We start from the raw sequence: 16676 nt of genomic DNA, 5'->3' as shown, positions 1-16676 counted from the left end.
ACTATTTATGTGCATATTGGATGGCATATTGTAAATTATTGCAGTAACTGAAATTGGATGTTGATAAGCAAACCCACAAAAAATGGAAAATTGAGATGTTAATGCCCAATTGGGGCTAGTCGTCTCGTCTACGTTTTACAAACATAAAGTAAGTGATTTAAAACCTTCAAATAATAAAAAAATATTAAAACAGTTGACATAAATCCATTAGCCACAACCACGAAAAAAATCTTCGAACGCCATTTTCTCATAACTATGATTATGTTGGTTGACATGTTAGGGGTACTTTCCCATAATTCAAGAAATTACTTACCGATCCAGGTTTAGCATAATCAGAGCTGATATTCTTTGTGCCATTGATGGAGCCATAGCCTGTTGATGTGGGTGAGCTGAGGCTTCCCTGTGAACTCAGACGACCGGGAGAACCTCCCCTTCCGAGTGGAGAACTGGTTCTGCCAGGTGAAGTTGTGCGGCCACCAGGGGAGCTAGTGCGACCTGGACTCCCGACTCTGGCACCGGGGTTGATGGAGTTTTGTAGATCAGCGAGCAGGGCGTCTGGAATTAAGAGATAGTGGAAATTATAACAGTGTATAAAAGTAGGTATTAAAAAGATCAGCACTAGGCTTCGTCAAGCAGTCTAGGGCAACGTAGTAGAAGAGCTATATTTTTAAAATCGACAGAACACTTAATCTAATTGTACAAAAACTGGTTAAATGTTCATTTTAAGACTAGTTTAGCGAGGCGAGTGAAATAAATACTAAAACATCCTAATTGTTTATTTAGGTTCGTGTAGTCCTCGATGAGTTAAGCCGTCTCTGTAGAAAAGATCAGTGCATAGCAGTGGGGCGTATAAGGATCGAAATGGTTATTTTAATGTTTCAACGGGAAGGTAAATTAATTATAGAGAACTGTACAGTTGTAGTTTTTTCGCTGGATAAATAAATACATTTTCAACAGACTTCAAAAAAGGAGGAAATTCTCTATTCGACTGCATTGTGTGTGTATGTTACGCCATTACTCTGGCATTTATGTAGCAATTTCGATTATTATTTTTTTGTTAGAAAGAGGGTACCTCAGCATTGGTCCCATCCAAATTTGAAAATATTCCACCTCTAAGAGGGGCAAATTAGGGGTTGATTCCGGTTTCGCGCACTTTCCTTTAACCGATTTCAATAAAACTTGCCAAATAGTTGTAATTCCAATAAAAAACCGATAAACAAACTTATTGAGGTCTTTTTTTTAAAGTTACAGTTATTCATTTCATGGATCTCGTATAACCAAAGCGAATTTTTAAAAGTTCTCTATGGTTATAAATATTAAAACAGGTGTAATTATATATGTCTAGGCAATTAGTGTAAACAAACTGATAGCTGGATGACTAAATGACATCATACTCAAAGTGATTCTACTTTAATAATTGCGTGCAATCAACACGAAGGACACTTTAGAATAGAGACATCGTAAAATTTTATTTAATATTTGGAACAGGCTTTAATTTGAAGTATTATTTGCACGAATTGTTAATTCCAGTTTAACATCGTCCTTGAATACGAGTTTATTTTCCAAAGTTCAATGCCATTGATAATGATTGCTATTCCTCGAGATAATTGCATGGCAAAAATATTCAAGATTCCTTTTTAATATACATTCAAAATATTATAGTACCGGCGCGCTATGATAGCCGTTTTGACGTTTATCAGCTCATCAAGTTTCGTATTAATTCATAACTACGTTGAAGGAGCTAATTGCTGTGCATTGTTGTCAGTAGTGACGTGAATAAAAATTTATGGATGTATAAGTTTACGATGATTTTACTTTATTTTTTTAGAATTTTAAAAAATGAAATCTAATACGACCGACTTATAGGATCGCTGTCCAGCACAACTTCTACCTCCGGCAAACTGCCAAAGCCCAATGCAAAACAAAGTTTCGAATTGACGATATATTAAGTAAACATTTTTATTTTCGTTTTCTTAAAACTTTTTAAGCAGCTTTTTATCTTGCAATACTAGTTATAAATATAAAAACTTATAGATTCGACTCACATTTGACTATATTTTTTTCGCCAATGAATTGAGATTTGACCCCTCACTATTGTAATCTGTCAAAGCGGCTATTACAGCGTACCGGTATTGTAATCACAGGTTGCTGGTACAAAAGTTACCACATTTCTTCTGTTATCGGTCTTTGACCACTATCTCGTTTTTATTAATTTTAATAAAAACGAGATAAGCAAACTTGTTTGTATTGTAACAAAATTACTCCGTAGTTACGAAAGCTGATTCAAAGTTGTCTCGTGTTTGCTACTATAACAAATTTTGTATTACATTTGAATATTTATAAAATTGCTTTTTTTATTTTTTATTTCTCTAAAAGGAAGACTAACTAAAATAATCATAGTAACAACTGACAGCCGATTACAGCGACTCAAATAAAGAAATATATAGTAGCAGTAGTGCTCCTTGTGAAAGAGTTCATCGAGGGAAGTACTGCCACTTACCTATTTTTGCCGCCAAGCATTAATGTGAGCATTACTGCGTTCCGGGTTTGAAGGGTAAGGGTGCTGGTGAAATTACAGGCCCATGGGCCTTTTCAACATACGTCTCAGGGTGATAGACGTAGAGGCAGTGCACCTCATATCTTTGCGATTTAAATCTCTGAGTGGCACTGCAACTGTTATGCACAGGCGTGTCGTTTACCAACAGGCGCACGACTTGTACGTCCCATCACTTAGTATCATAAAAAAATATATAATAAGGCACCTGGATGCATAATTTACTAACCTATCACTTACTACATAAACAAATTATTACGTAAAACATAAAAAATCGCAGTTGCAAACCTCGCCATACACAGTGCTCTCCTTGCCGAAATCATACTCGTATTGAAGATCCGGATCAAAAGAGTTACATAGAATGTTAAAATTATACACATTGGTGTAAACACATTTCGCCTGTAATGAGTGTGGGCTGGGGATAGAACCAAAAGTGAATTGCTTCTCAATTTAGAGCCTTACTATACACAGTGCTCTCCTTGCCGAAATCACACTCGTGTTGAAGATACAGATCAAAAGAATTACATAGAATCATTGACTTACAAAAGAATGTTAAAATTATACACATTACTGTAAACGTATTTTTGCCTGTAATGAGTATGGGCCGAGAAGAGAATCAAAAGTCAATTGCTTCTCAAAGATTTAGAGGGAACTCTCAGTGATATGTGATAATAATTCTGGACAGTCAATGAGCCTGATGCTATGTTTATTAAAAACAACTTTAGATCACTAACATCACGACGCATTATGCTAAAAACTAATTTTAAGTAAAAGTAAAACAAAAATACCTAATCCCTCAACAGCTTCGTAAACTTCAGCATATTCAGTTTTCTTCTGCGGTTTCAAATTACTATGAGTTTTCAATATTTTGCCATAAATATCATCGTTCACTGTGTAATGGTAAATAGACATTTCACACAAAAGTATATCTTAAAACTGTTCACAAGAAACTGCGTAGGCGTCGCAAATCACAAGTAAAGAGAAAAAAAATACAAGTCCAAGGGCAAGGGGTTTCTAAATTTAAATATGGTATCCTTTTTGCGGTCGGGTCGGCGCGGGCGACTCTCTTATGGACTAATACTGTACTGATTCACATCGGCGCTAGCGCATGCCGCAAAAATCGCGCTAACACATTGTTCACATAAACATTTAGTATTCTTTCATCGCTTGACAGAATCAGCTGCTGGCAGCAGCCATATTCTAAACAAAAGACTATTATCCTACATTTGGTTCCAGTCCACGTCGCATTGGCATCTGTTGCTATAATGATATTCTTCGTAGATAATAAAAATCACAAATAAAACTGGGACTCAAAACTACTTGTCAATCTGTACAGACTGTTTGACATATTATATGTAGCAAATTTATGATATAAGCAAGCGAAGTAAAATAACCAAAAGACATTAATAATCAAACGTGCCGCAAGTGCTAAACACGGGACTCCTCTTTTATAATAGCTGCCCCCATAAGACGTGTAAAAATCCCAAATATACGCGATTTATAAGATAAAAAAATAGTCTCATTTCCAATGTGTAATAAATAACAGCTCAAGTAGAAACTTCAAGCGCTACATTCGCTTAAAGATAATTCAGCATCAATGAACGCACTGAGACGCCTTGATAAAGAATCCTCGGCGTCATCCGATGACGTCATAGCGGAATGTCTTCGCACTCTCTCTCTTCTGTATCCATCGTCACGAGTTAGAAGAAAACAAAACACTATAAACACTATTCAGGTCACCATTCATAGTGTCAACTAAGTTAGTGTTCTTAATGTCCAACATTATACTACCAAGGTCAAAGTAATGGATGAACAACACTAAACGAGACAATTAAAGTATTTTTTTAAAAGAATGGTGTTATATTAGGTGCCAACATTGTGGTCTCTGGGCCGTTAGTGCTGAGCTCGTTTTCCTTGAATGTGTGGGAATACGTATATTATGAATAAACTCATTCTAGAACAAATAGCTTTTTCGATTTTCCTCAGATCTGTGTTTCTGTTTACTGAAATTTATAAATACAATAAAACTAAAATATATTCATTAAGGGTGAATTTTGCTTTCCTTGAATACGTTCGCAAATAAATTAACCACAAAAAATAATCTTATGGTACCTCTGTATACACGATTAGATAAGCACAGTAAAGAGTTTTGACTTACTATATAGTTCAAATATGTACATAACGCATTCTATGAATGCTTTAGGCAGATAACAGAAATTAATGCGTACAAAAGATTTTTATTAAAATATTTTGATACATAAAGTGTTCCGTGGTCTCTGCCTACCCCTCCTGTGGGACTAAGGCGTGAGCTTATGTATGTATGTATGTATAAATTGACAGGTACCTGTTTGTTGATTTACACGCACCTTTGTTGTGTTTATAAAAATAATAATAAAAGTAAACATAAAAAGGGCCACCACATCTTTTTCTTTCGGCAGTGACCGACTAGCACCAGTGTTCGACATCTTCTTTAAATTAATTTATAATAAGATTTACGACATAATGTTCTATCATGGTAACACGTTTTTTGATGGTAAAATCGATTACTGGGTATTCATTATTGGTGAGTGTAGATATTACTGGATTTTTGGTGTTCATTACTGGAGATTTAGAGCAATTCTAGTTCAGGTGTTTTCTAGTTATAATAATAGTTTTTTTTTACGAAACATACTATAGCATAGTCTTTCTTGAGAATTTTATATTTTTATTTTTTTTTAGATTATTTTAAATTTTTAAAAACAAAAAAGTTATTTCAAATTAATCAACAATTATTTAAATGTATCATGAAAAGGTCTAGTTGTTCGGATATTTTGGAAGCTGATTGTACTTATACGTAGTATAACAACACGACAAAAATTATTTTTTTTTATTATGTTGTTATATCATAAGTGTCGCGTACAGACTGACTAGCTAGACCACGGAAGAAATTTATGTGGTCTGTGAGCTAGACTGTCATAGATTCTAAATTAAACCTAATTTCTTCTGGATAAAAGACGACGTGGGCAGCTCTGAGTCTAACTGCTGACAGGAAAATACGACTTCCTCTGAACGTATTGTACGATAAGTAATTGTTTATTTTAAAGAAAACGAAATAAAATATTTATTTAATATTTACTATTAAGTATAATAAAGCCATAGCAAGAGGAAATACTGATGAAGTAAACCTACACAGATATATGTATATAAATATTTAGATGTTAAACGTGTTCTTTCTGTGGCCGTAGCATGGCAGTATATTTTTTTACGCGCACACACACATAACCCCGCACTAGGGAAATTCTGTATCGCGGGTGCCATGGACATACATATAGACAACCACAAAGTACCTACACCTAAACTCACGAGAGAAATAAATGTAGGCCACAGGGGCGAGACGTGAAAAGTGTCGTTAGTAAAGGCGAAGCAAAACAAAAAACAGCCCGGGTATCGAAGGGACCTCTGCGTGGCAGTGCAGCATGGTTACCGTTCGGCCACAGTGGCTGTTAAATATTATTCACGGAGGTTATGAAATATATGTGTGATAAGATAAACCTCCCCGTGACAATATTTATTTCAGGTGATAAAGCTAAGTTTGCTTATTTGGTAATGAACTATTGTTATACATTTTGAAGAACAAGGACAACGATATGAAATTGCGTATATATCTTTGTCGTTTAATCATCGCCGCGAAAACTATGAAAGAAAAATTGTCGGGTTTTTGTAGTTTCTGTTTTTACATATTTTAGATAGTTATTATTTAAGTATTTCTAATTACTCTCATGTATTGAAGTGTATTAAAAATGTTTTCGTCCCCTTTTTCCAATAATTTATCTAAATAAATTTGTTTGTTTTTATTATTTCTTTTCATGTCTTTTGTTGCGCTCAATTTTTACGTTGATAAAATTACTATGTAGAGCTGTCAAAATTTATTGCCGATTAAATAGTTTATAAATTAATTGTGAAGAATTTCACGGGACGAGTAAGTCGTGCGCCTGGCGGTAAGAGACACGTTTGTTCGTAGCAGTTCCAGTGCCACTCAGAACTTTAAATCGATAACATCTGATGGGCACTGTCACTACACCTGCCACCTGAGACAATAACATGTCAAGTCTCTTGTGCCTGTAATTTCACCAAATATACAAATATATATAATACATACACACATCAAAAAAAGTTTGCGATCACTTCGAAAAACTGAAATCTTTTTTGTTACTGTAGATTATATTATGATTTTTTCTTCTTTTTAGATTCTTTATTTAAAAATAAATTAGAACATAAAACAATGACCCCGTTCAATTGTTTTTTCATATAAAAAGGCTTTCAGTCCTAGCTTACGCTCATTCAGAAATCTGATTTAGTCAATTATAAGCGATTCAAGATATTTTTCGCGGAAAGTTGTGATTGAAAAAATGCCAAGAGGATTATCAGAGGTTTTACGAGCTAGAATAGTAACTTTGAGGGAAGAAGGATACACCACGAGAGTAATAGCACGCAGACTTGCTATATCCCAATCCTGTGTCGTGGCTACGTTGCAGAGGTATCACGGAATGGGGAATTTAGCTGACCGACCCCGCAGCGGTCGCCCAACTGTTTTGACAGCTGCCCAAAAGCGCTATATTAGATTGCTGGCAGCCCGTGATCCAACAATCAACGCCACTAAAATAAAAGCAGAAGTCAGGGCCGCCTCTGGGCTTGAAGTTAGCACGCAGACCGTTCGCAATTGCTTGCACCAGGCTGGATTACGAGCACGGAGGTCTTGGCGAGCTCCGCTCAATTCCCGGCAACGTCAACAACGAAGATTGCAGTGGGCTAGACTTCGGCAAAATGAAGAAGGTGAGGACGAAAACATTTGGCAAAACTGTCTCTTCGTTGACGAATCCCGAATCAGCACTCATCCAGATAACCGACGTGTCCGTGTCTGGAGAAGACCAGGCAACCGTGAAAGACAAAGAACTGCCACTGGAACAGTTCAGCAAGGCGGAAAATCGGTGTCCTTTTGGGGTGGCATTATGATTGGAGCTAGAACGCCTTTGATCCCGTATCGGGGCTTCATGACAGCAGACATGTACAAAGCAGTTGCTATTGATGATATCGTCAGACCATTCCGAGTAAACCATGGGCACCAATTTGTACTGGTCGATGATAATGCACCCGCACATCGAGCTCAACGAGTCAATGCTGCTCTTCAAGAATACGATATCACACGATTAGACTGGCCTGCCGGCTCGCCCGACTTAAACCCAATAGAGCACGCGTGGGATGCTCTTAAACGAGCAGTATGGAACCGTGAGCCACGTCCCCAGACAGTTCCAGAGCTCAGGGAAGCCGCTATTGAAGAATGGGATAGGTTACCCCAGGAAATGCTGGATAACTTGATCCTCAGCATGCCCAGGAGGATCTTCGCATGTATTCGAGCCAGGGGAGGAGTTATTTTATATTGAATTCACACCTTTTAATAATAAATTGTTGTTTAAGTTTAATTAAACAGTCTTTTTCTTTCTATGAAATTTCTATCACTTACATTATGATTAATGGCTCAATTTTTTAAAATAAATAATAAAAAATAGTTTTATATTTTAATTTCAAACAGGGTATTCCTATTTAAAGAAAGCATACAACATAGATTTTTTCTTGATAAAATTAAATTTAAAGAATTATAGGAGCTTATGCTATTGATCGCAAACTTTTTTTGATGTGTGTACATAAAGTGACCACGGTTGTTATTTAATATTACTATAAACCACTGACACATTTACAAGGTAATGTACACTGAAGTCGAGCAAATTGGGTCGAGGTTTTCTGGCAGCTAAGATGCGTAGGATTTCATTGAGGAAAATCTACATGTTTACATTAATACAGAACATTACCCACCAACACTAAGTCACCCATGACAAGTTATTTATATAACCATAATACCATTAGTAAGTACTGTATATATAGAAAAAAAAATCCTATTTTATGTCACTGTCGGACTATGGCTTTTTAGAAAAAAATGTTCTTTAATGTGTGGTACACTGATCCGTTGTTTCATATGAACTATAATAAACGGAGCTCGGGTGAATTGCAATATAAACAACATAACCTAACCTCAGTACAGAGTATTAAACAAACCGACAAAAGTCATTCATCCCCTAGTTTACCACCCTGAGAGGTGGTATATTTTCTTCAAATTTAAATGGGACCACTTTTGAGGTACAGAGGGTACCGGAGGAGGTTTTCAAAAAAGGAGGAGGTTCTCAATTCGACTGCATGTTTTTTTTGTGTCTATGTTACGCGATAACTCCGCCATTCGTGAACCGATTTTGATGATTCTTTTTTTGTTGGAAAGAGGGTACCTCAGCCGTGGTCCCATTTAAATTTGAAGAAAATATTCCACCTTTATTAATGGCAAATTAAGGGATTAATGACTTTTGAGGTCGGTTTTTTTAGTAATCTGTACTGAGATTATTAAATTTTGAAAATTAAAACTGTGTTTGGTCGGCACAACGCCCTTATAGGCTGAATGAACTTTTGACGTCGCAGGATGTGACTGGAGCAAAATTAAATTTGCACAACTCTGCTAGTGAGTATGGCACATCTATGTTGCATTATAATCTTGAGCATAGTACATAGTTAATATTTTTAGTATATAAAACTTTTTTTTTTTTTTAAAGTTTTATAAAATTTCATTCAATTTTATTCATTTTTATTTTTAAATAGGATCTTAACTAAATCTATATTATTTAAATGTTGTTCACGGTGATCATCGGTTCCAAGCTAAAGAGTGTATTAAATTTTTATTATGTAGAGTAGTTAGTAGAGTATTAAGTTTTAGGTATCGTACATAGTATCTGTGATTGTCTTAAATAAATAAAATTGAATATCATGATGTTTTTGCCATGATATTCACATATTTTGTGGGAATACTCCATAAATAGTAACAAAAAAGTCAAAATCGCTTGACAGTCGCAATACTAACCACAAAGTTAAGGCTTTCCTAGTCATCAGCTTTGTTTCCAAGTGGAGACTGTACAATTACATCCCTCTTATTTTGTTGACCTTTTTTATAAAAACTTTTTGTTTGTATGAAAATATGATCCAGTTCTCAAACGCCATTTGACAAGGGTAGAGACCGCTGCATAGCATTTCGAAAAGCCTTCAGATCGGTCATTTTTAGTGAAGCTTTGTATGTAACGTGTGTTAAAGTTCTAAATGCAGGACGACAACTCCCATGTGCCAATTTTGTATGGTTTTGGAGAAAACGTACATCAAAGTTCCTCGATTATCATACTTAGAAATTTCAAAAATGAATAAATCTCAAACAATAATAATACTATGAAATATATTAAATTTTGATATGAAAAGGAATTTAAAATGCCATTATCAAGCTTTGTAGCTTTTCCAAAGTGTAAGCTTAAGTTACGAAAATCGAATATTTTCTTAAAATGGTCATAATTTTTTTCTTTTTCATTTCGCGTTAGTAGCACGCAGAAATTGTTTAAAAAATGGTTAACCTTGCATACTATTCACACAGAAAAAGCGAGCTGTTAAAATCGTGGGTTTTTGGCAATAATAAGGTCTAAAGATTTTTTAATTCACTACGCCTGAAATTTTGTTGTAATAATTACTAAAAATGTCGGATCTGAAGGCATTTTGAAATACTTTGCACTGATGCATAAAAAAATAATAAACGCGTAATGGTGGTAACTCTGTATGAAACAAATATTTAGTACAGACGCAGTGCCGAAGCGTGCTGGCTAGTGGGCTTCGATCCTTAATCGCTTATTACGACATCCAAGTTATATTGCAAAATTTATATTGATTTCACGAGGTACATTACATGGAGTAAGCATGGAGGTAACCATTATTAATCCTTCTTGGACCACCATGCATAATAAATGAAAAAAATACGACATGCTTCTTCTACGCAAATGGACAAAACAAATATTAATTTAAAAAAGTCATATCACGTATCTAATTATAAACAACGACAATCTTTTCGTTGTTTTCAGTCAATCATTCACCACAGAACGTTCCTATGTATTAAAATACTGCTAAAAAGAATTACTTCTGGTGATGGTCGCAGAAGGCAAACGACAAATTAGAAAAAACGCTGCCACTGTCGCATAGTCTTGCAACTAGAGTAATTGAAATGCAAAAGGAAAACGCCTGACACATTTACACGCGCAATTGTACATCAAAATTACATTGATACTATATAAGAAGTAGGCGTTAAATTACAGAAAAAAAAATTCCGAATTAACAATCTTTTAATTGTTGTAACTAAATACATAGTTCCTTTTGTTAATCAAAAGAATTACAAATTAAACAGAAAAAAAAATGATTTGGCAACAGAAGATGCTACATGTATTTATTCCTACTAATTATTATATTTATTAATTTTTTACAATTTAAATATTATCTTTAATAATAACTATGCTGCACCCCATTCGGGTATGTATGTACTTATTACCCATGTAATCTTTGTACCTACATTGTTTGCAAGTAAATAAATAAAATTAAAATAGTATATACCTCTACAGTAATAAACAGGTAAATAGAACACAATATGTACGTAATAACCTCTTCTAACATAGGTAGTAATTTAAATGTAACTCATAGTATTAGTGCTATACGATAACATCCAATTAAATTGCAGTTATAATTAGTATGTAGCGTTTATAGCACGTTACAATTACCTACAATGCACGAGAGTATCACTCATTTTGCGGTAATAACCCGCAAACCGAGGTTATCTCACATGATATTTATGAATATGAAATAATAAACCTAATTTTACTATGCCTGATTCGATAAATATCTTTTTGATATCTTTGTTGCCCTAAGAGCAGGTATATGTAAATCAAATCGTTATCTCCAATGAAGGCTACTAATTTTTGGACTTGTTCTGTTTTTGTTTCTTTAGTTTTTTCACAAAATTCGTTTCTTTGTTTTTTTCGAATTTTGTTTCCTGTTTCTTTATTTTCTTTTTCACAAAATTCGGGGAGCATAATATTAGTAAATAAATATGGCTGTTTACAAAAATAACGGAAAACGACCGAAACATAAAGGTTGGCGTATTGTTCATCAGAGGTATCGAAATCACGTATTGATAATCTGTTCATTCCATTAATTACATTGACTAACACCATAATAATGTTTCTGTTGATAAATAGTCAATCCTAGTGAACCTTGAAAGAGTGTTGTAATTGACACCATCAATTCCAAACTTCATATGGAAGCAACCATAAAGTTGCATTGTTTTCGTTCGTTCATCGATGTAACAGGCTAATTCGGCGCTACAGTTTATTTTCAGCTGTTCAAATACGTCAAAGGAAGTCGTTAGAGGGCCAGGTAAACTGGACCTTGGAGACTGTTACAAAAATATCAACGTAATATTGAAACGAGAGACGCGTGAAAGCTAAAAGCAATAGAGGTTATAACAATCAAGTACTTATGTATAGACTTACATATTTGTTTATTGTTGTTTACTAAAAGATAGAAAACAGAGAGACTCTTCAATATATGAAGTGTATTAAATATAGAAATGGACCAGTTGCAGATATGTAGTTGATGTAATTTAGAATTTCGTCTACAAAGTACTGTTAAGTGTAGCTGCAAAGTGCTGGTCAGATTGATAACACATTAAAGTAATCAAACAAAAAGCTTTCGATAACCGATGATTGCGATTACGCAACGTTTGTTTACGGATGGTTCCCGAATGCTCCACTAACACGCAACCGATATAGCGCAAGGCCGGCCAATAAAGCGCCCTGACTCATTGTGCACTGCGGCTCCTCATACTCACCAAGGTATGCACTGAAATCCGTAAAGTACTTCCTCCAGTCGGTGGATTTCAACTCGGAAGGATATGATGGGCCGGCTCTGTCCGCGCTGTACTTCCGCTCGAGTACAGGGGAGAACGAGACGGTTTTGGGGGATGCGGAGCGCGTGCGCACGGACGCCATCCCTTTTGCCGATGCCGGGGTATATAAGCAGGTGCTAGTCACTCCCGTGGACAGTCGTGGCTGCACCGCGGCTGGGAGAAGACTGGTTATTTTCGCGTGCGAGATGGTTTATCTGCGCGGGCGACGGCGGGTGATAGCGCGGTCACACTGCGAGCTGGCGACGACGTCGCGACGTGCTATTCCCGGCAGGTGGACTTCCGCCGCTGTGTTTCACAATCGCGAAACTTCATTAACCTCTTTACTCCATTATGAGAAGGGAGATTCTATAAATATTGTAAAAAAACACTGGACCGACACCTGTGCGTTATGTAATAGACCAGACGGAGCGATACGTAGGCGGGCGGTGCGGCGCCCTACAATACATACATACGTCCAACCACGAGCGCAACACACGTGCTGTTATGCGTAAACAAGCTTCGTTAGTTTATCGGCGAATCGGTCAAAAACACTTTCTAATTTCTAACGCGGTGGAATTCGGTTCTATATAACTATCGCAACAATTGTGTTAAAACGTTTACAATAAGTTTACGGTTTGTTTAAAAATATTTAGTTCCTGTTGCAAAAGCAATACCATACCAATTATGTCTAATTTTATTACATTTTACACATACATTAATCGATCATAAATATAGGTCCAACTATATTATTAAAGAGACAATAGACAATATATTGGAGTCAAAGACTAACCATTAAATAGATGCGTCGGTTTTTATTATTTACGGTTCGAACGATAGACCTGTTTACGGTAATTTTCTATACATAAATTTATCTTTCCTACAAACGTTATGTGATAAATTGAGGTCAATAGGCAAAAGAAATTCAATTTTCATTTCGAGTTGTCCTATAAGAAAAACGAGGTTTATGTCCAGCTGTGAAAACAATAAGCTGACATGATAATAAAAAAATACGATTAAGTTATCACCATCTCCAAATGTGTTTTTACAAAAATTTCTTCTCGTTTAACAATTGGTAATCTACATTTTAAAGGTCATGTCATGAGATAAGTGAAAATAATGTCGCCCTCAAAAATTTGATTTATGACCATACTAACATCTTTAAAGGTACAAATTACTATTAAATCTCAGTAATGTAATTTATCTGAGCAGCCTTGTTCTATGACGGTTCGTGGGCGGCGCCCATCCGTGGGCGGGACGGAAAACCGCCCAAGGTCGCCAGCGACGTAACACAGAATAGGTAAAAAATATTTAATAAAGTAGTACACATTGTTATGACATTGCTCATTAAGACAAAGTTTTTTATTCTAATAGGAAACTTGTCTTTATAATCTAGATTTAAACATATGCAACGATAACTTTCTCATATTTAGAAGCGCAGTCTTACAAAACGTTACAGAAATTTCAAATTTACTTCTTTAGAACATGTTCTGATTTTGATTGAAGATTTATCTCTATATTTTTTCTTGTTTTGATTTCAATCTTCTCTTAATTTTATTTCCTTCTTGCCGTAACGGTAAACCAAAAATAAATAAAAAAAATTAAATTAGTTCTGTCAACAAATAAAATTCTTCTACTATTTGTTTGATAAACAAATACATTTAGCAAAGCTATACAGTATATACTTTATTTATGTTCTTAATTTTGGTTTCACTTTTCATACAGGTTTTCAATCCCTATATGACATCAAAACTGGAAATGATGTAAATATAAATAGCTTCATAAGCGTTTTCGTTCTCTAGTAGAGATGAGGAGGCGAGGAATATCGTCTCAATAGATTGTTTAAGCAAAATCTTTCAGAAATATGAAGACGTCTTATAGAAAGAGGTGGGATGCAAGTTTCTGTTTCTAAAGCTATTTATTATTGGTGTTAAACACAAAGCTCCTGTAATTATTCTTAAAGCTTTATTTTGTATAGTATCTAGTTTTTTAAGTGTTGATTGATTTGCATTTATGTAAGCCAAAGTGCTATAATCAAAATGACTACTGTGCTCTCATAAAGCATGAACAAAATCTTGGGATCAGAACCCCAATAAACACCTGCTAAAGCCCTTAGAATATTGAGCCCTTTGGGTGCATTCTTAATTACATAGTCAATATGAAGTTGAAAAGTTAATTTTGAATCTAAACATATACCCAAAAATTTCTTATTATTGACCCAAAGAAGCTCTGTGCCATTATACATAACTGAATTCAAAGTGCAATTTTGTTTTTTTACTGAAAATCATGGCAGCGCTCTTAGTAGGACTAATGTTAAGTTTTAACTTGCCTGAATAATAATTAAATAGGTGGTTTAAACCCAGATTATTATTTTTAAGTTATGTACAGCAATATTTACATCTTTCTTAACATTGTACACAACTAAATCATCGGCAAATTGTAGAAATTTTACATTGTTATCTTTTAAGTATTTTGATTACTGACAGGTATACAAGTTGTAGAGTAATGGAGATATAGTGGCACCTTGTATTGTACCCTTGTAGACATTTATAGGCTCATGAATTATATTATTGAACTTAATGTACATAATTCTATCATACAGAAAATTAAATATCCATTTACAGAGCCTGCCTGGTATACCTATCTCACTCAGAATGAGAGCCAGGACGGAAGGGTCAACATTATTAAAAGCTTCCTGGTCATCTAGCAAGGCGCATACTGTTGAAGAGTGAGCATGGAAAGAGTTACGGATACGGATCAGAGTAACAAAACTCTGAGCACTACTACGACTGCGGAAACCGAATTGCTGGGAATTGAATCATATTGGATTCTACGTAAAAATCTAATCTAATTTTAATCATACATTCAAAAATCTTGCCAATACAGGATGAAAGTGATATTGGTCGGTAAGAATTACTATCATTATGAGGTTTATCAGGTTTTATTATTGATATGACACATTGCGTCTTCCAACTTAGAGGAATTTGTCCAGTTTCACACAATAAATGAAAAATTTCCAGTAGTACTTTTTTAGCATTAAAATGTAGATTTTGGATTAATCTGTAACTAAAATCATCTAAACCAGGAGTAGAATCTTTTTTGTGTGCATTTAATATAGTTAGAAATTCTTGCAATGTGAATGGTTTAATAAGAAAATTGCCCTCAGGATTATCTACCTTATCAAAAATGGAATCTAATGTTTGTGTATTAATATCTTTTGCAGATGGAGTTGATGGAGCATATTTATCGAAGAAAGAAGATATCCATTCATCATTTTTAGGCCTATTACAATTATTGGTTACCTTAAATCTTTTTATATAATTCCAAATTATATTGACCGGTGTATGCCTTTTAAAAGATTCACATAATATTCGCCATTTCGTTTTAATTCTTTGATTAGTCTTTTTTTAAGAGCATCTAATCTTTTATATCTGTAAAAATTTATTGCCTCTTTGCTTCTATAAACAGCTTCTTTACATTCATCATCCCACCACGCGACAAAAGTCTTTCTGTTATGGAAGGAATCTTTTACTATCTTTGGAATACAGTTATTCTAGAGTACATTTAAAATTTCGCAAAAATCATTATAAGTTTTTAAAGGGTCAGCAAATGAAATAACAAAATTACTAAACATTTTTTCAGATTCTACACTAAATGTAGACCAGTCTGCTTTATTGTATAAATATTTCTCGAATGGGTTGCCTATCTCATATTTATTTATAGAAGTATGTAAGTCTATTATGGTGTGATAATGATAACTCCCAATTGGGTCGTCATGAACTTTCCAATCGCATAGTGGAGCAATAATGGGACTAGCACAAGAGATGTCAATGGCTGATTGGCTATGATTAGCTCTTCCTACAGTTGTGGGAGAACCTGTATTAAGTATACAAAGATCAGTTTCATCAAGATTATTGTAAATTTCTGACCTTCTGGAATTGGTTGTAAGGCATCCAAAAGCCACATGATGACCGTTGAAATCACCAGCAAGTATCATTGGCTTGGGTAAATCATTTAAAATTTGTTGAATCCTTCTTCCTCTAAATTGTCTCCCTGGTTTTGAAGGAGGACAATAAGCACATAAAACGGTTACCTTTCGAATGTTACAGTGTAAAACTATAGCAATGGATTGTAAGAAATCGTAATAAGGTGTATTAATGGGTGAATATTTAAAGTTATCTTTGATTAAAATTTCTACACCGCCTCGTCCATCAGGACCATGTTTCAAGTGTCACCAAGGCACCAATCAAGCTATTAATAATAGGGGTTAAAGTATGAAATTGCCGATTTGTACTGAAAATC

The 16676-nt window shown here is 34.8% G+C and overlaps 1 protein-coding gene across 4 annotated transcripts in view; it reads right to left on the bottom strand.

Moving 5' to 3' along the window:
• Nucleotides 1-16676, bottom strand: part of LOC113237179 (paxillin) — a 181120-nt gene that overhangs the window by 122142 nt on the left and 42302 nt on the right. For 2 of the 4 annotated variants that reach the window (XM_026473499.1, XM_026473500.1), the window contains one exon: nt 314-555. In XM_026473499.1, the coding sequence (XP_026329284.1) occupies nt 314-555 (242 nt within the window). Of the gene's footprint in view, nt 1-313; nt 556-3342; nt 3565-12320; nt 12537-16676 lie in introns of those variants that run through there. The other 2 variants (XM_026473497.1, XM_026473498.1) reach the window with 2 other exon arrangements.

Source organism: Hyposmocoma kahamanoa, unplaced genomic scaffold (assembly GCF_003589595.1).
Source record: "Hyposmocoma kahamanoa isolate Upper Pololo Valley unplaced genomic scaffold, ASM358959v1 93, whole genome shotgun sequence".
In the NCBI taxonomy this organism is placed as follows: Eukaryota; Metazoa; Arthropoda; class Insecta; order Lepidoptera; family Cosmopterigidae; genus Hyposmocoma; species Hyposmocoma kahamanoa.
Note: the sequence above shows the minus strand (reverse complement) of the source record. Positions and strands in the feature narration are given on the sequence as shown.